This window comes from Hipposideros armiger, unplaced genomic scaffold, assembly GCF_001890085.2.
Source record: "Hipposideros armiger isolate ML-2016 unplaced genomic scaffold, ASM189008v1 scaffold_43, whole genome shotgun sequence".
Lineage (NCBI taxonomy): Eukaryota > Metazoa > Chordata > Mammalia > Chiroptera > Hipposideridae > Hipposideros > Hipposideros armiger.
The window spans coordinates 1,856,441-1,876,652 of NW_017731393.1; the positions used below are offsets into that span (position 1 = coordinate 1,856,441).

The 20,212-nt window shown below is 59.6% G+C and overlaps 1 protein-coding gene across 6 annotated transcripts; it reads right to left on the reverse strand.

Moving 5' to 3' along the window:
* Positions 1-3,759: 3,759 nt before the first annotated feature.
* On the reverse strand, positions 3,760-20,070 carry EXOC3L4 (exocyst complex component 3 like 4). Of its 6 annotated transcripts, none has more exons than XM_019639176.1 (13): positions 19,731-19,855; positions 19,034-19,219; positions 14,743-15,167; positions 13,193-13,844; positions 12,168-12,279; positions 11,787-11,909; positions 11,295-11,395; positions 10,975-11,055; positions 9,343-9,457; positions 8,853-8,972; positions 8,612-8,764; positions 7,940-8,061; positions 3,760-6,698 (listed from the first exon to the last, which is right to left on the reverse strand). In XM_019639176.1, exons 3-13 carry the CDS (start codon positions 15,149-15,151, stop codon positions 6,506-6,508), a joined length of 2,181 nt encoding a protein of 726 aa, XP_019494721.1. In that variant the 5' UTR covers positions 15,152-15,167; positions 19,034-19,219; positions 19,731-19,855; the 3' UTR covers positions 3,760-6,505. The 6 variants fall into 6 exon arrangements, with proteins under 6 accessions (XP_019494721.1, XP_019494720.1, XP_019494723.1 ...); XM_019639175.1 differs by lacking the exon at positions 19,731-19,855 and adding an exon at positions 19,556-19,681 and having other exon boundaries at positions 19,079-19,219; XM_019639178.1 differs by lacking the exons at positions 19,034-19,219; positions 19,731-19,855 and adding an exon at positions 19,964-20,070.
* Positions 20,071-20,212: the final 142 nt, after the last annotated feature.

Below are 20,212 nucleotides of genomic sequence, written 5' to 3' on the forward strand. Positions count from 1 at the left end.
CACGCTGGCTGCTGGCCACACACGGTAGCCCATGGCAACCCACTGCAGCAGGAGACTGCAGCCTATGCCGTCGCCGGCGACTCACGGCAGCCCAGCTCCAGGTCGAGCTGTTGTTCAGCATCTTAGCTATAAAGGGCAGTGTCACTGGCCCTCTTATGTGGGATCCGAACCGGGGCCCTCTGGCATCCCAAGCCAGTTCTTAACCAGTGCGCCACTCAGCCGGCCCCAGAATCTCCTTTTTAAGGCTGAATAATATTCCATTGTTTATCCATTCACCTGTCACTGGACACTTGGGTTGCTGCCACCTGTAGCTGTGAATAACGTTACTATGAACACAGGAGCACAGACACCTTCCAGACCTGCTTTCAGTTCTTTTGGGGAGACAGCTGACTTGCTGACCTCCACAGGTGCCAGGTTCTGTTCTGAGTGCTTTGCATGCGTTAACTGTTCTCATTAGGCAATCTTATGAAACAGGTACTCCTTAATTATTCCCTTTTCACAGATGAGGAAACTGAGGCACAGGTAGGTCCAGTCATGCGCCAGTCAGTGGTGGAGCTGGGAGCCCTGTCACTAAGCATGTACTATTCTGCTTCCCCCGGTGTTGATCAGTGTCTGAAATGCAGCTTGATGTATTTAAGTCAGACACCAGCTTAGATGCAGAAATAAAAGGTTTTACTCCTTTTTATCTTTGAAAAAATTTTTTCCAATGTTTCATGACCTTATTAATTGAGGCTTCACCCTTGCTCTCTGGGGGAGCCCAGCCGCATGGGGTGGTATGTGATTCATGGTCCTTGATCTAGACCATCTCAGGGCATTCTGAGAGCCTCTCAAGAGAGACGCTCCCTGGAAAAGGAGTTGAAAGCAGCAGGGGGCACATTTGGGGGCACAGGGGTCAGCAGATGTAAAGGCTGAGGGTGGATTGCACAGGAAGGAAGGGGCTGTGGTTGCTGGGTCTGGCTACACCAAGAAGACCTGGCCCGAAGGCTTGGTCAGTGGCCTTGGTCACAAGGGTTGGCTCCCCAGGATTAGGAGACCAGGGCCCTCCAGTATGTGACCCAGTCCCTCCCCCATGGCTCACTTCCCTCTGTGAGATGACTTGCACTTCCCACTGTCCCAACCCAGGCTCCTCTGTCCTGTTTTTCTCTTTCCTTCTCAGGCCATCACCTGACCTGGGACCCTTCCTGGGGCTTTCTGTTTCCTGGGGTTGCCCCATTTACTGCACTTACTGCACTGGGCAGAGCCATTGTGTCCCCTGTTGACATGAGGACACTGAGTCTGAGAGGGGTAAGCCAGCACACAGGTGAGGCCTTGAGGCTGGGGTCCCTGCTGCCAGCTGGCCTTCCCCAAGAGAAGTCACTTGCTCAGGGTCATTTGCAGTTGCACCATTCCTGGGCCAGAGTCTGCTGACCTCCCCAGGGACCACGGGATGGCCAGGACAGCTGACAAGGAGCCACCCTCATGGCATCCTCTCTCACAAGGGCACCGGCCCCCACATGAAAATGTTTACTTGTTATCAGCTTCTTTCTTCCCAGGAGGAAGCCAGGCCACACACTCCTTTCTGTGTTGGGCAGATGGGGAAACTGAGGCCTAAGGGGAAATGGCTTTTGCAGGGCCCATGGGGCAACAGGATCCCAATATTGGTGGTTTTCCAAGGAAGCCTTCCTGGAGGCACTGTCCTTCCAAGGCATCACGGACTCTCCATGCGAGCCCCGGTCGCCTGGCCTTTCACAGTGGCTTTCGGTGATGACGCAAGACGGGCCAGCTCAACCCCTGTCCTTCCGGGCTGAGCTGGAATCCCAGGCCACAAACGTCTGAAACCAGAAGCTAATTCTTAACCCCTGCACCAAGTCCCCAGGAAGGAAGAAAGCCTAAACCACTGAGCAGAGCCCAGCACACGGCGGGCACCCCAGAGACAGCAAGGCTGTCCATGACATTTCTTTCCTTAGAGGCCATTATTTGGGGGACTATCAATCAATCTAAGAGCCTTAGTTTTCACAGGGCTCAAGAAGAAGTGCCCCCGCTCCCGGTCCCCCCCCCACACACACACACCAAAGCAGGTTCCTCCCTATGCCTGAAACTTCGCCATTCAGGTACATTCCTTGGGTAAGCATTGCTTTTTACAGACTCAGGTGGTCCTGGAGGAACCCTGGTTGCTCTTGGGGAAGGACATGGGAGATGGGAATAAGGAGACTTTTCACCTCATATCCTTTCTGTACCTTTTAAATTTTGAACTATGTGAATGTATCACCCTCCAAAATATTACTGAAGTTCAAGATGAAGACATTAAACCAATTTTACAAGCCGCAAAGAGGTGTGTGAGTGTATGTGCAGAGAGAACAGGGACCTTGAAAGGAGGAAGGGCCTTTGCAATGGCTAGTCCAGGCCCCATGGGTCCCAGGAGAGTGGGCCCAGAGGTAGGCCTCATTTGTCCAAGTTTCCATCCCCTCCAAGCACTTCGCTAGACCAGGGGTCTCGGGGAGGCCGGCTGAGACCCTCGTTGGGAGCTCCTGGTTCTCAGCACACCTCCTTACAAGGCGGGGAGCCTGCACTGCCACCTAGTGGGACCCGATGTCCCAGACCTGGAGCTCTCCGCTGTCTAGCCATAGTGCCCAGCACTCCACACAGACTAGCTGGGGGCGGCCTAATCCCGGTCCCTCCCCGTTAGGCCTGAGCATGGATGGTAAACAGATCCTGACCCTGATGGGAGGCCCCCACTGATCCGCTGGGGTTTCCAAAGGGACTTTGTGGTAGTAAAAGAAGGAAGTGAGATTGGGGACGGCCGGTAGCCCTGGGAACCATCAGCCTCCTCTCCTCACCCAGGCAGTGTTGAGGGGCCCTGCAAAGACCAAATCCCAGCTGCTGAAGGGGCTGCTCCTGGGTAGAGGGGCCCCACTGGGACCAGGGACAGGAAGGAAGGGGCCTGGGTCACCAGGCGAGGAAGGAAGAGGGAGAGGCTGTGCAGGCATGGAGGTGGCATGCTGGCTGCCATTCACAGTACTGCCTTGGGGTCAGGGTCTCACTTACCCCTGAACCCCCTTGCCTGCTGGGCGCTCTCCCCCGTGCTGCAGACAAGGACCCCGAGCCTCAGGGAGCAAAGCACCTGAGCCGCCAGCTCACCTCCGAACACGCTCCTATGGAGCACGACACACTCAAGCAGGGGCTGGGCCCGAGCACCGGGGGGCCAGAGCGGCGGTGCACACACAGGGTGCGAGCCCCAGGCTGAGCGAGGGTGGGCACTCAAGTCCCCTTCTGTCACCCCAGGACTGCCCTGAGCTGGCGTGCTGTGGATCATCACACTCCGGGACCTGCGTACCTGGCCTTGGGCAGGCTGACCCTCCCAGCCAAGCCTGGGCTGGAACCCCAGAAACTTCTCAGAGCAGACCCTCCCTCAAGGACCCACAGGCTCAGAGACAAAGCAGAGGGAACCCCCAGTCCATGAGGGAGCCCAGGAAATGTGGGCGTCAGGAAAGAAGCAAGTTCAGCAGAGGGAAGAGGGTGGCCAGGCAGAGGCGGGACAGGGACCAACCGGTGGGCCTGGAACCTGCGCTCAAGGGACAGGTCAGGTGGTCCCAGGCTATCCTGCTCCACTAGAGAACACAGATACTGGGCAAGGTCCCTCCATCCCCAGGGTGCTGACAGGGGCTGGCACTTTCCAGAGACACACGTACTTGAATGCGCGCCCGCGGACACACACATACACACACACACACACTCCTCTCTCTGTCTCTCTCTGTCTGTCTGTCTGTCTCTCTCTCTCTCTCTCTCTCTCTCTCTCTCTCTCTCTCTCTCTCTCTCTCTCTCGCTTCCTTATCAGCCAGACAACCTGGTCAACAAGTCCAGAAGCAGCTCTGAGAGCCAGACCCCTCCCTCACGCTTGGCCTGGACAACAGGATGGTGAAATACTCTGGGCTCTTTGCAAGGCCTCCAAAGACCTGGTGGGCAGAGAGGGTGGGAGAATCATGGGCACAGCCCCACATCTAGGGGCAGAATGGCCAGTGGCCAGAGCCCTGGGCCTGGACCATGCCAGGGTCCCCAGCCTCCTGGACTGCGCCGTTAGGACCTGCGGTCTGGCCTCCTGCTCATGACAACTTGGCCTTGGGAAGCTGAGCCCCGCCCCAAGACACTGCTGGGCTCACAGGAACACACACCAGGGCACATATACCTGCCTGGACACAGCGGTTCCTGCCAGGAAAACCCTGACTTCCTATCTCCGGGCCTAGGAATGCTCAGGAAGATGTCCCTGGGTCTCAGCCCAAATCCTTCCCACTGCAACTTGGAGGCTGCTCAGCCTCCTCCTGGGGACCTCCCTCATGCACTGACCCCACCCACCTCAGGCTCTCCTGCCACTGTTTCCGCACACCTGCACCTAGGCTCTTCTCAGCTTTTTCTTATAGACCACTGCTGGCCAGGCCCATGGGAACATGGGGTCACAGGGGGACAGGGGCCTGGCTTTATGGCTGGCACTTACTTCATCCCTCCCAGCCTGGGAGTCATAGTCAGTACCCCCATTTCACAGCTAGAAAAACTGAGGCACAGAGAGGTAAAGGAACTTGCCTACAGTCTCACAGCTGGAAAGTGGCAGAGCTAGGACTGAACCTTTCTCACCTCTGCAGCTTGGCTTGGAAACCCAGCCCTGAGACCCTCAGATTGCAGTCAAGTGACTCAGGCAGGACCAGGGGCCTCTGTAAGGGGTCTACGACTCAAACATGGGATAAGGGAGGCAGGGGTTCCCTGAGGAGAACCTGGCCAGACCACACCAGACCAGATCAAGGCTTTCTATACCCCACCCCACCCAGCCTGAGACTCGCCCAGGCCACTGATGGCCACTGGGCTTACACGCATGGTCAGGCTGACCTGTCAATCACCTGCCCCTCCATAGTAAAAGAGGTACCTCTCTGATATCTCCCCTCCCCATGACAAAAGACCCCAGGCCAGTGATGCTGAGGCCACCCTCTGCTGGCCTGTTTCCCTTCTGACTGCTTGTGTCAGTGGCAGCGCTCGCACACACCTTGCCCCACCCCCAGCCCTGGAGCCTGAGAACCCCAACCTCTGCTGTTCCTCATTCCTGCGCCAGCCACATCCACCTCACCGGATTCCCCACTTAGGTTGGTCCGGACACTCCCGTGCTTCCCCCACCACCAGCTTCCAGCCCCTGTACCCATGAAGCGGGCAGCCCTTGGCACCTGCTCCCACTCTCCCTGGGGCCCCAACAGGACCCAGGCCTGGCTCTGCACTCCAGCCTTGGTGTAGGGAGTAGGGCCGACCTGCCTGGGCGCTGCCCACTGGCTGTCCACAGTGTAGGGAGGTGGGCCCAGGAGGAGCTAGAGAGACGAGTTCCCCACCCGCTCCGTCCTACAGCCTTTCAGGACACGTGTCCTGTCCTTGGAAGACTCAACTTTGTTGTGCTCTTTGAACCTACAGTTACCTACTCCCCACTCGTGCCACGGTCAGGATCAGGCCCAGTGGGGGCCTTCTGTGGAGGGGTGTCGGGGGAAGGGACCTATTGTTGCCTGTTGCAGTGTCTCCCTACAAATCCTCTTACCTCAGTGCTCAGCCTCCCTGGCAAGCCCAAAGTTTCCAGTACAAATGGGTTCCCCGGCAGCCTTGCGCACAGGCTGGAGCCAAATTTCAGCACCAGCTTTTCATGAGACAGGATGGGGTGGGGCGGGGTGCAGGTGCACACTGGAGTGATCTCCTTGCAGCCCCTCCGGAGCCGAGACCTGCAGGGTCAGGCCCCATGCACACACTCCATGGGTGACATTTACCCAGCAGCCCATGACTTCACAGCTGTAAAGTCCCTCTACCCCAAATGCCCCGTGCTGCAGAACAAACCTTGGCCTCTTCTTGTCCCCCAGGGACCCAGGCCTGCTTAAAACAGGACAGAACAGTGCCCACCCCTGCTGGGCTAGGCTCACTTGGCACATGAGAGCAGTAGACCCAAGTTCCCAAAACAGCAAAAGCCTGTTTTGCTCTGCAGCCATAGGTGTGGGCCTCCTTAGCTCTGAACCTGCCTCAGTCTCCCCATTGGTATAATGGGCAGGAAAGGGCCGTCCACTAAATGAAGTCACCACAGAACCTTCTAGCCCTGCCCCTTCGTACACGGGGACCCAGACACTCCTGCTCCGGGCCAACTTGACCCTGCCCCCTACTTAGGGGGCATCATTTTAATTCGTGTTTATTTAAAAAATACTCTGTTCTTCACTTTCAGACTGGGGGTGGTGTGGGGCAGTTAGGCAGGGAGGCCTTCCCTGGTGGGCAGTACTGAAGGGAGCCTCTGCCCCCCAAGCCCTCCCCCACAAATACCTGAAATGCCTCTGCCATTGCTGTTCTTTTTGACCCAGCAGCCAGGCTTGCTGGGGATGAAAATTCAATGACTTTGTGCTTCAGGCTGGGGATAGGGCTGTGAGGGCCTCCCTGGACTCCTAGCTTGGGGTTCAGTGCCTGACCCTCCACCTACTGCAGCCCCCACCTGAGGTGTCCCCCACTCCACCCAGGCCCAGGAGCACTAGATGCAGGTGATGAGCACATCCACAGACGTGGACACCTCAATCTCCTCAAAGAGCACACGGCCCGCAGAGGTCCCCGAGCCCCCTGTCTTGGCCGCAGCCTTCAGCAGGTCCTGGGCATGCTGCAGGAGTCTCTGGTTCCGATGGCGGCCCAGTCGGCGCAGTGCCAGGATGGCCAGCACGTGGTCCCGTCTGCAGAGACACGGGGCCCTTGCTGCAGACCCAGCACCTCCAGTGGCACCCCAAGCCCCAGGAGAGGGGAACCCCTGGCTTGGGCTGGAAGCATGAGTGCACCCACGTTCCTGGAGCCTGGTCTGAGAGAGGCTGAGAATGAGGGAGGCCAGAGGAAGCCGTGCTCCTGGAAGGGCTGCTGGGCCTTGAAGGGTGCCAGCCCGGTGAAGAGGGGAAGGGGCACACCCCACAGGTGAAATAGCCTGTGCAGAGGTTTAGCAAATGTGCTGCAGTGAAGGAGGGTGTAATGTGGCCGTGCAGAGAGCTGTGGGGGCCAGGGGGCACGTGGTCTTCTTCCTGCGAGCACTGCGTGGGGCACTGTGTGGGGTGCCGCAGTCAGGCAGCAAGGAGAGAAAGGAAGTGTGGAGGCCCCAAGCTGGGCACCCAGGGGGTCGCTAGTCAGGCAGCAAGGAGAGAAAGGAAGTGTGGAGGCCCCAAGCTGGGCACCCAGGGGGTCGCTAGTCGGGTTCTCATTCCAAACACTCCCTGCAGCTCGAAGCACAGCCCGCCCCACTCTGGAGCCTGGGAGGGCAGGATGGGCCAAGGGCAGGGGAACCCCGAGGGGCCAGGAGGGGATCCCCAGAGCACTGCAAGGAGGTGATCACTCTGAATCAAACGCAAAGATACAGTCCAGGCTGGGAATTCTCCCCGGGGGGTGGGGGTGTGGGCAGCCGTGGGGCCGGGAATGGGTTGGGCCCTCAGGCTTTCTGCTCCCTTCCCCGTCCTGGAATCTCCAAGGCCATAGAGAGATTCAGGCTGGGATTTCCATGGGTTCAATGACTCACCCCCCTCTGCCCCCCCCCAACACACACCAAGGGATCAAAGCCTCCTTCCTCCTGTCAGGGGCTTCCCGAGAGAGGAAGCCTCCAGAAGTGGGGACTGCGCCTTTCCCCAAACTCCGACAACTGGTGTGCATCTCTACTGTCAGACACAGATGAGGGACCCTGACCCCGTGCAGACTACAGGGGTTCTCCCATCCCACTACAGGACTGAACAAGGAGGACCACAGGTAAAGGACCCCCTCGCACACGCCCCTCTTCCAACGTTCTAGCGTCTCCCTCAGGTTCCTCACCTGCCCACCTACAACCCCTGGGACCCTTCTGAAGGCAGGAATTCCCCAAATTTAGGGCCTGATGGCATTCTGGAACTTAGGGCCCGATGGCATTCTGTCGGAACCCCAGGGGAGCAGGTGGGGTGCGAACCTGATGTCGGGATAGCTGCTGATGAGCCTCTCCAGGTGCAGCTGGATGATATCTTTGTAAGTCTCACCCAGTATGTCAGCCACACAAGGGATCGCTTGTCCCAGCCACGTGGCCTCAGAACCCTGAGGAGGCAGGGAAACATGTACTCACCTGGCCACCTCCCCTGGGAACCCCCTTGCAGCCCCTGTGTGCAACCCCTCCATTCAATCCCTGTTGGCCCTCTTGCAGCCCCCACTTGCCACAGCACAATATTCATCATCTCTCCCCACTGTACAGCGCAGTGTCTTCCCGGCTCTGCTCAGATGGGTAAACTGAGGTCCTGGCCGGGAAGTCCTGCCTGGAGTCATACAACGAGTGGGAGACCCGTAGCCTGGATGATGGGTGTATGTGTAGGAAGGAGGTACCTCAGTTCCAAAGGCTGGGGGTCAGGGGCCCTGCCTATCAGATGCGGCTGCAACCCTAGCCCTTTCCCCACACACTCCACAAAATGTATGCAAATATATGCAAAGTGCCACCCCCACCTGGCACAGCCCCCACCTGGCCCCACCCTCTCCTCTTGCAAGGGTTGAGCTGAAATGAGAATAGGGGGCATGACTAAAAGGCCCAAGGGCTAGAGAGGAACCCCCTACCCCACCCCACCCCTCCGGGAAGGCGGGCGCACAATTCTCCTACCAAGCCCTGGAAGGTATCACTGATGGCCTGGGCATCGAGGCCCATCTTCTGGGAGCCAGCTGCGCGCTCGGCGCCCCGGAACCGCTCACGCGGCCTCAGCGCCTGTGCCAGATACTCCCGGACAACATACCGGTGTACCTCCTGCAGAGTCTCCTGGTTGGTGGGAGGGTCCGAGTCAAGGTCAGGGTCAATGGCCTGGCCCTGGGCATGCCCCCACCAGGGCCTGGTCCCTTCCAGATACCTGCCCGAGGGGTGGGGCCACATGCTCCAGGTGGCGGGCGAAGGCCACCACCTTGTCCATGAGGGGTCGCAGCGTGTCCTGTGTCAGCCAGACCTTGGTGCACAGGGTCCTAAAGAGTGGCTGGGGGCAAGGGTGGGGCCAGGAACCTCTACCATGTCCTCCCCACCCATTAGACCCCCCAGTGCATGGCTCCCAACCCACCGGTGTTTCAGGCCTGGGGACAACAATCTGTCAACAGGAAGAAACTCTAGGGAGCTATCTGACCCCCTCTTCTTGAGGGGCTGGGTGAGGGGCCAGGTTCCTTAGACCTACCATCTCCAAGAAGTGGGGACTGACCATCCTTGCTCTAGGTCCCCTGCCCACCCCAACACATCACTCCTGAAACTGCCCCTGGAGAAAATGGGTGCTGTGACTTGGGACCCTGGGCTCCAGGGTACAGGGGAGCCTGCTGGGCATGGAAAGTGGGCAGAGAAGGGCACATGGCACTCACCTGCACATCACGCTGCAAACCCTGGAGCAGCTGCTTCTGGAAGATGCAAATGGTAGCCACCAGGGGCTTCTCCAGCTCTGCAAAGTTTCCTGGGAACTTGGCCAGAAGACTGGTCCTGGGGAGGGGCCAGGACAGGTGACAAAGTGGACAAGGGGAAGCAGGCTGAGGGTCAATGCCTGGCATACAGCCATGCAGGCGAGGTGCCACACCAACTCCATTCACTTAGACTATAATGTGAAGGGCAGCCCCTGGGACCACACACTGTAAGCCCCCTGGGAACAGAGTCAAATGAGGGGACAGCACCAAAGCCCCAGGAGCAGATCATGGAGTGATAGGTCTGAGGGATGATGGTGGTGACCACACTGCATGGCAGAGCCCCCCTGTGACACCTCTGGGTCAACCCTCCACCCCTCCTGAACCTTGCAACACAGCTGTACCTGGTGCAGGGGGGGAGGGGGGCCCTCCTGTGAGCCTCATAACTTCCTCTCTAAAGGTGACAATGTCCCCATTTCACCTTGGAGAAACTGAGGGCTAGGCTATGCCCAGTCCCCAGTACAGGCACAGAGAAGGGTAGCCTAAAATTCCATCAGGGTCTGGGCCAGAGGCTGCCTACCAAGGGGTGGAGAATGGTTCCTGGGGCTGAATGGATGGGCCTGGCACACATCAGAGACAAGAGAGTGTTAGAGAAGCAGTGCCTCATCATGGTCATGCTTTGGATTCAGACAGTCCTGGTTCAAGTTCCAGCTCCAGCATGTACTGCCTGTGTGGCCATGGACAAGTGGCATTTTTTCCCCGAGTCTCCCTTTTCCCATCTGTACACAGGGACGCTGCCCTTCTGATGAAATGCATCAGGTGGGTAATGCACTAGCACAGTGTCTGGCAGACCACAAGTGCTCACAAAGAGTGAATATGAATGGCGTCTTCTAAAGGCACTGAGTCCTAGGGAGCAGGTGCTCTGATCTCTGTTTGACAGAAAGAAAACCAGGCACATAAAGGGGAAGTGATTTATCGCAAGGTACCCAGACAGCAAGTGGTAGTCCGTGCCCATAGCTGCTGGCTGCCCTGCAGCAGCTGGTGCATCCCATTGGGGTTACACTAAGGCTTGGCCGGGGGCTGATGGCACAGAAAGGGGGCAGCCACTGCCAGCCCACATGGAGGGCCCCTGCCTCCAGCAGAAGGTTCAGGCCCACACCCCAGCATAGCCCCGGGTGGAGTGTCATGGAAGACTTTCCGGAAAAGGGGATGTCTTAAAAGCAAAGACGATTGGCTGGGATGAAGGGAGGAAAGAAACGGAGCCCAGAGTGGCAGAAATGGACTAGGCAGGCAACAGGCAGAGGCTAAAACGTCTGGAGCTTCTCTGTCTCTGCTGAGCCATGAAACTCCCCGCATTCCTTCCAGGGATGCAACCCCGCGGGGCCGAGGGAGGACCCCACAGGGGGGAAGGGGGGCGGGGGCGCGGGGCGCATTCCTGGAGGCGTTTTGGGGAGTCTGCCGGAACGCCGGGGTACGAAGTTGTTTCCCTTGCGCGCCTGGGAGACTACCGGAGCCTTCGGCGTCCGCATTTCCAGAGCTCGCGCGCCCCCTGCTGGCCGCGCGGGGTACCGCCCCTGAGGAGGAGCGGGATAGACTCACCTGAGCTCTTCACAGGCGTTGATGTTGGCTCCCAGGTGCGGCTCGCTCACCGTCTCCGACTCCAGAAAAGCCTTTTCAAATCTGAGAGCGGGGTACGCAGACGCCTTGGGGAGCCTTCCCGGTCGCACTACGACCCCGGGTCCTCCCTCCCCTCGAGTTCCCCCCCAGACCTCGAGCCTTCAAATGAGGCTCTTCCCTCCCACTTGTCCCGGGATCTCCGACGCTGAGCAAACAGAATGGGCCCTCCCCCAGGGCGACCACCGTCACACGCTGACCCAGCCACTCCACCCACCTCACCCCCGCCTAGGATGTGACCGCACCTGGGCACAAAGAGGCCAATCGCGCGCGCGCAGATCCTCAAGGTGGTGGCCTCCAGCTCCGCGGAGATGGCCCCAGCCGCCTTCACGTGCTCTGCCACCAGCTGCCGCGATGCCACGCACTGAGCGGGGGTCCAAGCCCCCGACCCCAATGCCCCTAGTCCTCCACCTAATGGCCCAACGATGTCTCCAGCCCGCTCTGCTCTAATCGCCTAGGCTTCAGCTTCCAGGGGCCCCAATCTGGAGGTCAACCCTTCCAACTCCCCGCACCACCGGCCACCTGCCAAAGTGGGAGCTGTGCCCTGGCGCTCCTAGCCTGGGCATGCCACCTGGTGTCCCCCATCCAGGCCTACGTGGGGCTTCAGACTCCCCTCTAATGGGGAGGTGAGGTTAGGACTGGATGTTATAACTTCGGGTGTCCCCACCGCGAGGGAGACCACACACCGCCTAAGGCCAAACACAGTTCCCTCCTCAGCCCTCCATCTCAGGCCGCACCATGTGGACGTCGGTGGACAGCGGCGTGTAGTAGCGGCCCTGCAGCACGTCGGGGGCCTTGGCGGCCGCCCAGCGGTTCTGCTCTAGCTGCAGGATGCCATCGAAGCAGCTCAGGATCTTGGTCTGTGTGGGGTGGGGAGGAGGGCGCGGTGAGACCCTCCGAGGAAGGAGGAGGTCGGGGTGTCCCTACCTCCCGAGCCCTGTCGCGCGCCCTTGAAAACAAGCGCCACCCAGCCAGGGCACAAGCCAGCGCCCGAGGTCACAGGGTGAGGCCTGAGTGCGGCCAGCACGTGGACTGCGATCCTGGGCACCTACAGCTGGGTCGCGGCTGCGCTCAACCTGGACCCCGCCCCCTCCGGCCTGAACCCGCCCCGACCTAACCTCGAGGAAGCTGGTGTAGTCGCTCTCCAGTCGGGCCCACACTTCGGGTGCCAGGAGCGGGGGCAGAGGCTCCGTGGACAGAGTCAGGTCCGGGGCGCCCAGGAAATTAGGACTGGAAGGCAGGGCGGGGGCTGATGCGGCAGCGGCTACCCCCCACTCCCCTCTGGCCAGGCTCAAAGCCTAACGCCCTCACCGCAGGGTCCCGAACCTGGCTGGTCCTCTGTTCACACATTCCGCACCCCCCCCCAGCCCTCCCTCCAGGCTTCTGTGCCTACCCCATCTCACTCCACCCCCACCCCCCAAGCTTCTCACTGCTGGATTTCCTGGCACTCTAGCAATCAACTGTGGGTGCACATCCAATACTTAGCTCTAAGCGTCCCCAGTACCACACAGCTCAGGGACCTGCCACTATCCAGCCCACACCAGGGAAGGCCGGAGAGGGGCGAATGGCTGCCTGAGGACACACAGCAAATTAACGTGCTCAGGACTTTGGCACCCTCCTCCCGCCCGCTCTCCTGCCTGTGTGGGGCTGGGAAGCGTTCAGCCGGAGATGTAATCCACCTCATCACACCGTGCAGAGCTGGAGGTGGAACGGCCTGTGCCCTGCTCCTAGGTGTCCATGCAAAGGGGAACGTGGGGATGAAATCCAGCCCAGCCAAGCCGCTGTGGGCCTGCCTGAAGGGATGCCCTTTTCTAATTCGCTCAAAGGCACCTTGTGCACTAGCATAGGCTCTCTAACTGGGCTTCCTGCTGGGGTAGGAGCTTCCCCTCCGACGCTTTCCAGCTTCAGGAACCAGCGCAAGGGTGGCCCCTTAGGAAAACCCTGGGGGGAGCGCACTGTGGCCTAAAACCGGGAGGAAAGAATACCAAAGGCCCCCGGGATCAATGACGCCCAATTACCAGCCCTCTCTCAGGGAGGACTAGGGGAAGGTGCCCTGCGCTCCTCAGAACGGATTCCCAAAAGCCTCTCGGTGGGCAGTGCCAGCCCCTCCCTGCCCTCCATGGCGCCCTGGTTGAGACCTCACCTGCCATAGACATTGGCGGCCCAGTCCAGCAGGATGTAGAGCTGCTCACAGCCGCGGGCGTCGTGCGCCAGCTCCTGGAGGCGCTGGGCTACCGCGCCGTGGAAGGCGCGCAAGTAGGCCTCCCATGCTGGGAAGCCGGCGGCCGCATACGCGGGCTGCACCTCCAGCTGCACCTTCCGCAGGTCGCTGCGAATCAAGCCGCCAAGCTCGGCCAGAAGCCGAGCCAGGCCTGATGCATCCTCCGCTGCCCCCGGGGCCTTCCCGGCGCCTGCCTGCTGCACGCGCTCCTGCGCACTCCGCCGCACCGCGTCCTCCCAGTGCTGGCGCCAGCGGCGTGGCGTGCGCAGGAAGTCGCCGTCTGCAGGGGACGTCGGGTGGGCCTCCTCTTCGGCGCGCACCACGTGGGCCAGCTCTGCTAGCGAGGCCGCGTCCACACCGTCCGGGCCCAGGGTCTCGCGCACAATGGCAGCGATCTCGGCGGCCAGCCCGTCGTAGTGCAGGCACACGTCCATGGCGCGCCGAGCGAAGCCTGTGGGGTTCTGCTCGAAGGTATGTGAAGCTTTCTCGGCCGCTAGCTGCGTCTCCAGGTGCTGCAGCTGTTTGAAGGCCTCCAGCAGTTGCCGCTCGGTGATGAGGTCTGCCACAGACTTGCCTTTTTGCAGGTCAGGCAAGGAGAGGTGCAGTGAGGGAGACCGCCCCAGCAGGCGCGGGTCTGACGCATCCTGAGCCGGGCTGCCTGGCCCCAGAGCTCATCTGAAGGCCCGCTCCAGGGGCAACATCCCCAACTGCAGAACTGTCCCTCCAAATCACCTTTGGAGAGGGAGAACCCCAGGCCCCAAGCCTGGCTGAAGGTAGTAATTTGGATCAGCCCTTGCCTTCCCCATTTACAGCACCTACCTTCGCCCCTGCTTCCACCCCCACCCCTAGCTCTGCCGAGCTGGACCTGGTGGACTCAAGCGCAGTCCTGACTTCAGGTGTGATGGGGTCAGAGTTCCGGCTGGGCGAGCTATCCAGTGCCCAGGCTCCTGGCCCAGTGCCCAGCGTCAGCCCTTCCTGCTGCTTCCTGGTCTGAACTAGCCCCCACCCCTAGGCACCCTCTGCCTTCGCCTGCGCCCCACTCAGTTCCCAAGTCCAGTTCATCCTCTCCTGGCAGCCCCCTGACCTCCCCTCCAGGCAGCCATGCAACCCTCTAAGCTAAGAGGGCCAGTGTCTTGCCCATCACTTTGGTTCAGCCAGGAAACAGACTGTGGAATGCTATGGAGAGGCCTTGGGTCCAGGAGTCCTGCAAATGTGAATTCAGATCCCATTTCTCCATTTCCCAGCTTCAGTGAAACTTGAAGCAAATCAATGAACCTCTCTGTGCCTCAGTTTTCTCATCTACCCAATGGGGGCTCCCTTGTTGAGATGCTGGAAGAATTTAAAAAGCAATTGAGCAGGGCGTAGGGGCTTGGGGAGCTGGCCGTCAAGGAGAGTGTCGGAAAGCCTGGGCTCAGCTGCTCCACCCTCTGGCCTATTTCCTCCCAGCTTAGTGTTGTTTGTGAAACCCTTACCTGCCTCAGGTTCCAGTTCCTCAGGCCCCACCCCAGGGGACAACTGCTGGGCCACGCCATCCGTGACCCTGGAGGGCACCTCTGGGCCGTGACCTGCCCCTGGCACAGCAGTGGCCTGGCACGGGTCAGCAGCTGGGCTGTCATCCAGAGCACGCCGTAAGGACCGGAACAGGAAGCGGGAGCTGCGCCAGAGCAGGCCCGGGTCCTCCTCGGAGGCCCGGCCCGAGGCCCGTTGGCTTGTCCGGGAGAAGACCCGCCGAAAGGTGCCCAGCCACGCATCCTCACGGTGGGCGCTGGGCACATCCACACTGCTTGCCCGGCGAGTTCCCCGCGCTGGGGTCTGTGGCTCTACAGGCTCCTTGGGGCTGTGTAGCTCTGGCCCAGAGGCCACTGTCCGAGGTGATGGCATCTTGGCAGCAGGAGAGCTGAGGGTGAAAAGGAAGCTCAGGAGGCCCGAGGGGAAGGGCTCCCAGCCCTGGGAGCAGGCTCAGAAACATGAGAGCACTGTGGGGCCTGGCACAGCCTAGCAGCTTGCCAGGAAAGCTTCCCCCAGGACGTGAGCCCCGGGCTATCAAAACAGAATGTCACCAGGCAGCTCTCATAGCCAGAACCATCTTTGTACCAGGCTGCAGCTCGAGCTGAAATGTAGACAATGACTATCTCCAGGAAGCCTTCCCTGATACCACCTTTCAAAAGAGTCTCCCCCAGGTGCTCGCCCTCATGGGCTCTGCCAGGCCAGACCCTCCATCAGAGTTGGAGAGGAGAACTGGACATGCAGGTTCCGGGGCTCAGCCCAACCCACAGCCCACAGTCCCCGGGGCTGGACCCAGCAACCACATCCAGGACTTCCTGGATCTTAGGTCCTGAGGCCTAAAATGCCTACCACTACCCACAGTGTTCACCACCCCCAGAGCCCTCAGCTCACCCCCATTCAGCCCATCACGCCTAACTGCTTCTGCTCAAAGGGGCGCTCAGGGACCTGCGTGGGAGACCACCCCCTTCCCAGGGAAACTCAGAACTGGAGAGAGGTGGGGGTCAGGCTTGAGGGCATTGGCAGAGGCCACCAGAGGCCACCCACAGCTTATCAGGGCATTGCAGTCTGCTTGGGGTGGAGGGGTGGGAGGAGCCATGGGTCTATATTTAACCAGGAGTTGGGGGTTCCCAAGGCCACTTTTCACCCATTGCATCTCCTCCCCCATCCCCTTTACCCCCATTCCTGTGTGTGCTGGCCCCAACCCCATAGGGACTGAGGAGAGGGTCCCTAGGGTATGGGAGTGCAGATCAGAGGCTGGCCCTGCCCTACTCAGAGCTCCAGTTCTCATCTCCCAGGCCCCCCAGATTCTACCCACACCCCCTTTGAGCCCAGCACGGCTGAGTTTGACTTTCTGACTTTAGGTTAACGTAGGGGTTGGAGAGAGGAGAAAGCATCCTCTGCCTGCTGGGACCTTCCACCCACCTTATTGTTTAAAGGGGGTGGGGGTGGGGCTTTAAGCCAGCAAGGTTTCACTTTAGCCTTGGAGAAACGGGGGCCAAAGGAAGCACAGGATCTGAGGAAGTCACTGACCAAGAGGTTGAGCCCCCAGCCTGTTCCTAGGTTCCCCCAGCCCAGGATAAAGGCCAGGCTGGAGCCAACACCCGACCGTTGAGTGACATTGAATGGGAACGGCCTCTCCCCAGGCCTTGGTTTGCCTGAGGTAGGCAGGGCCCAGACCCTCACTCACATCCCACACCCTCCAGTGAGATGTCTGTCCAGGGGCCAGACATGCAGGGGTCAGCTGAGTCCTACCTTCCTCTCGCAGAGGCTACTGGGCAGCTGGGAGGAGGCCTCACTGAGGGAGGGACAGGCCCAGGTGACTGATGAGGGCCTTATCAGCTCCACCCCAGCTATAGGTCATCATAGTCCCCTGGTAGAGGACTCAAGGATTCTGCCCTGACTCAGACTAGCCCGCACAAGACAGGGAGCATTGTCCAGGAGCTGTGTGACCCCCTCTCCCCCTCGCTGGTGCCCCTCAGCATCCAGCAGGGGCAGGAGGCGTGAGGAAAAGAGCTGTCCCAGCTGTGCTATGCCGGCCGGCGCTCCAGGCTCTGTCACCAGGGGGATGTGGAAAAGGACAAGCTGAGCCCTGCGTTAGTTGGGAAGAGCTCACACTTAGTGAGCACCTACTGTGTGCCCAGCCCAATGCCTTGCACATCACGTCCCTATGACAACATTGCAGTGTGTTATTCACCCCATTTCGTAGGTGAGGGAACAGGCTCAGAGAGGGGCAGGGTCTTGCCTTAAGCCACACAGCTCAGGGAGCTTCGACTCTCCCAGGTCTGTCTGGAAACCTGGCAGCAGAGGCTGTACTCCCGTGTCTCCCAGAACCAGCAAGTCAGGGGTGCTGCCTGAGGAACCCTCTCTCCCGGCAGAGCGATTCAAGTGGGGGAGTGGGATCAGACTTGAAGGTCTCCCCAGAAGCCTAGAGGCAGATTCTGGGGGGAAGAGCGGCAGCTTGTGGCTGGGTCTCATTGGAGGTTACACAGGCAGAGACTTGGGGCCCACCTGGCTATCTCGACCACCCTCATCCCAAACCAGAGCTGCACTAAAGGCCCTTCGGGGTACCCGGCTGGTCCCCCAGCCTCCTTTGCTCCTACAGCTTCCCAAGCCATTCTTGACTTTCCCAAAGCACAAGTCAGCCAGGTCATTCCCCTGCTTTAAACCCTCTATGGCTCCCGACAGCCCTCAGGCCAAGGCTAAGCCCACAGCTTGGCATTCGAAGCACACCATCCAGGACCAAACTTTCTCCAGCCTACCCTCTGGGTCTCTCTGACCTGCACTCAGCCAGCCTCCTGGGCCGCCTCTCAGTCCCCCAGCATGTTCAGCCTCCAGGCTTCTGCTCAGGCGGCTCCCTGCCTTGGCCTCCCCATCCCTGCTCCCCACATCTGACCTGGATGTCAGGACCCAGGGGTGCCGGCTGCCCGCACCTCCGAGGAGTCCTTGGGCTGTGCTGCACCACCTGTCTGCTCAGCAGGTACTCGGGACTGTCCCTGTGGTAATGGGACCCTCCTCACTGGCCTGGGAGCCTCTGTCCATTTGTCCCCTCCCTGTCACCCTAGAGCTAGCCTGGAGGAGGAATGAGCCATCAGTGTCAGGGTCACCCCCTGCCTGGTCTGATTAGGTGGCTGCCACTTTGGGTCTGCTGGACTGAACTCTCTGCTGATTCTGCATTAACTTCTGCCACATACCTACCGCCCCACATCCGTGAGGCCTCTGTATGGCGCGCTCTCTCTCTCTCTCTCTCTCTCTCTCTCTCTCTCTCTCTCTCTCTCTCTCTCTCTGTTCCCATTGCCCTGCGTGTCTAGAGACTCTGCACTTTGGGCCCAGCACTAGCTGATTTTCAAGGCTCAGGAAACCTAGGCGGAGCCTGAGCCCTGGGTTGGGCCCATGCTCTCCAGGTCAGGCCGACGCACCTGCAGGGCCAGCAGGCGGGCAGAAAGGCCACCAGAAGACAGGTCATTGGGAGCTGCCATCTGGAGCCACCCTACCTGTGACAAGAAGTCAGGTCTGGGCTTCCCCCTTCCCAACCCTAGCCTCAGCTTCTCCCCGCTTTTCCTAGACATGCCCTTCCATCTTCCTCATCCTCCCAGACATCCCTAGTGCCCATCCCACCCCCAAGCTCCCCACCTATCCTGGCCTGGGCCATCACCCCATCCTTCAAAGCTCCAAACTGGCCACCTTGGGCACCCTGGGCCGCCTGTGTCTCCCTCTGACCTCCCACCTGCCATCCTCCATCACCATTGATCACAGGTCCTAACTGTACTCCTTCCTGGACCACTCCGGTCCCATCTCCTCAGAGCAACTGGGGGAAGGGAGGTCTTGCTGAAACATAAGCCTCCCTTGGAACCCTTCCTTGCAAACTAAGAGTCTTCTGAAAATAAGGAAGAAGGCAGCATGTGTGTTCTCACCATACTATTCCACATTTGTCTGGAAGAACTAGTTCAGGCAATACGGAAAAAAAAAAAGTACGTATTGGGAAGGATCTGATAAAACTGTCATTATTCATAGGAGATATGACCGTCTGCTAAGAAAAGAGCTTTCCCACACTCCAGAAAAGCCTACCAGTAAAAGGCACTTGAAAGGCTCCCCCTCCACAGCAACAAAACATAAAACGCTCGGGGCTGCCATCACCCTCAGAGAAGCGCAGACTCCCCCTTAGCTGGGCATTCGAGGCCCTTCCTAACCGGCCCCTCCAGCTTCTTTTCTCACTCACACACCAACTCTGACCTCTCCAAAGCACTCACTTCTGCATACCTTTGCACAGGCTCTTCCCTCTGCCAGCAGTGTCTTCACCCTCACCTTTTCCAGCTGCCAAGTCCTTCAAGGCTTAGCACAAGTGGCTCCTCCTCCAAGAAGCCTTCCCTGACTAGCTGAGTTCCAGGACAGTCAGCACGTCCTTCTCTGAGCCTGGTTGTGCGCTGGGCATACCTTCTCCCATGCCTGAGGGACAGTTACAGGGTCTGGAGCACCTGCCCTTGGACCAGGACCACCCACCCCATCCCAGGGTAGGGAGTGGGCCTGAGTCAGCCCCCAGCCAGGGCTAGTACACGGCAGATGCCCTAGGAAAACAGATCTAATGGGGTGTAATCTCGTGGGTGTGTACACACTTGTGTGTGTACGGACTTTGCACATCTGTGTGTTGGCCTAAGTGTGTCTCCCTGTGTGTGCCTCTGTTCTAGAATGTGTGTGCCTCAGAGGGTCTGCGAGTGGTTCTCTCCATCTGTCTGTGTGTCGGTCCGTGTCTTCAGGCCTGTCTTCATGTCCATGTCCATCTACCTGTTTTCTGCGTGTGTGTCCATTGTCATTTGAGCTAGCACTCTGGCCTGGGCTTCAAGCTGAGGCCCTTGACCCAGAAGTCCACTAGTAGAACCGGAATTGTCTCAGTCCCTTGAGTCTCCGCCCACTGCCCACAGTACCCGTGGCCTCCCTGCTTCACCTGCACGGAACATACCTGCTAAGTAATGGCCACTGGGCCCCGGCAGAACAGGGCCGTCAGGAGAGGCCGCCGAACAGCAGGGCCTCAGAGCCAGTGAGGCCTCTGGAGCAGCCACAGCAAGTAACCAACAGCTGGGTCCGTGCCTGTTTGGGCCCACCAGCCCCACCCCCAGCCCCACCCTCCGCCATACTTTCACTTTCAGAAATGCTCCCACCCCCTTCCCATTCCACAGGCAAAATCTCTCCAACCTTTGATTCCTGGCAGCCCAGGGCTCAGGCTGAGATTCATGGACTATGGGACAGGGGCCAAGAGGACAGCACGCCGGACCAGTGCGGGAGAACACTGCGGGGACTGGTCTGACTGTCAGCTCCTCCTGTGGTCAGACCTAGATCAGAGGGAGCAGGCGCCAGCCAGCCGGGGGGGACACCCAGCCCACAGCACCCAAGCCTGCAGGACTCCTCCCTGCAGGACAGAGGAGCCAGCACCAGGCCTGTCTG

Coding starts and splice junctions, on each gene's coding strand:
- EXOC3L4 (XM_019639175.1), bottom strand. CDS start 19,584: ATGACAATGGACACACACGCAGAAAACAG. Junction 11,910..12,167: donor ACTACACCAGCTTCCTCGAG/GTTAGGTCGGGG, acceptor CACCCCACACAG/ACCAAGATCCTGAGCTGCTT. Junction 9,458..10,974: donor AACGCCTGTGAAGAGCTCAG/GTGAGTCTATCC, acceptor GCCCCTCCCCAG/GACCAGTCTTCTGGCCAAGT.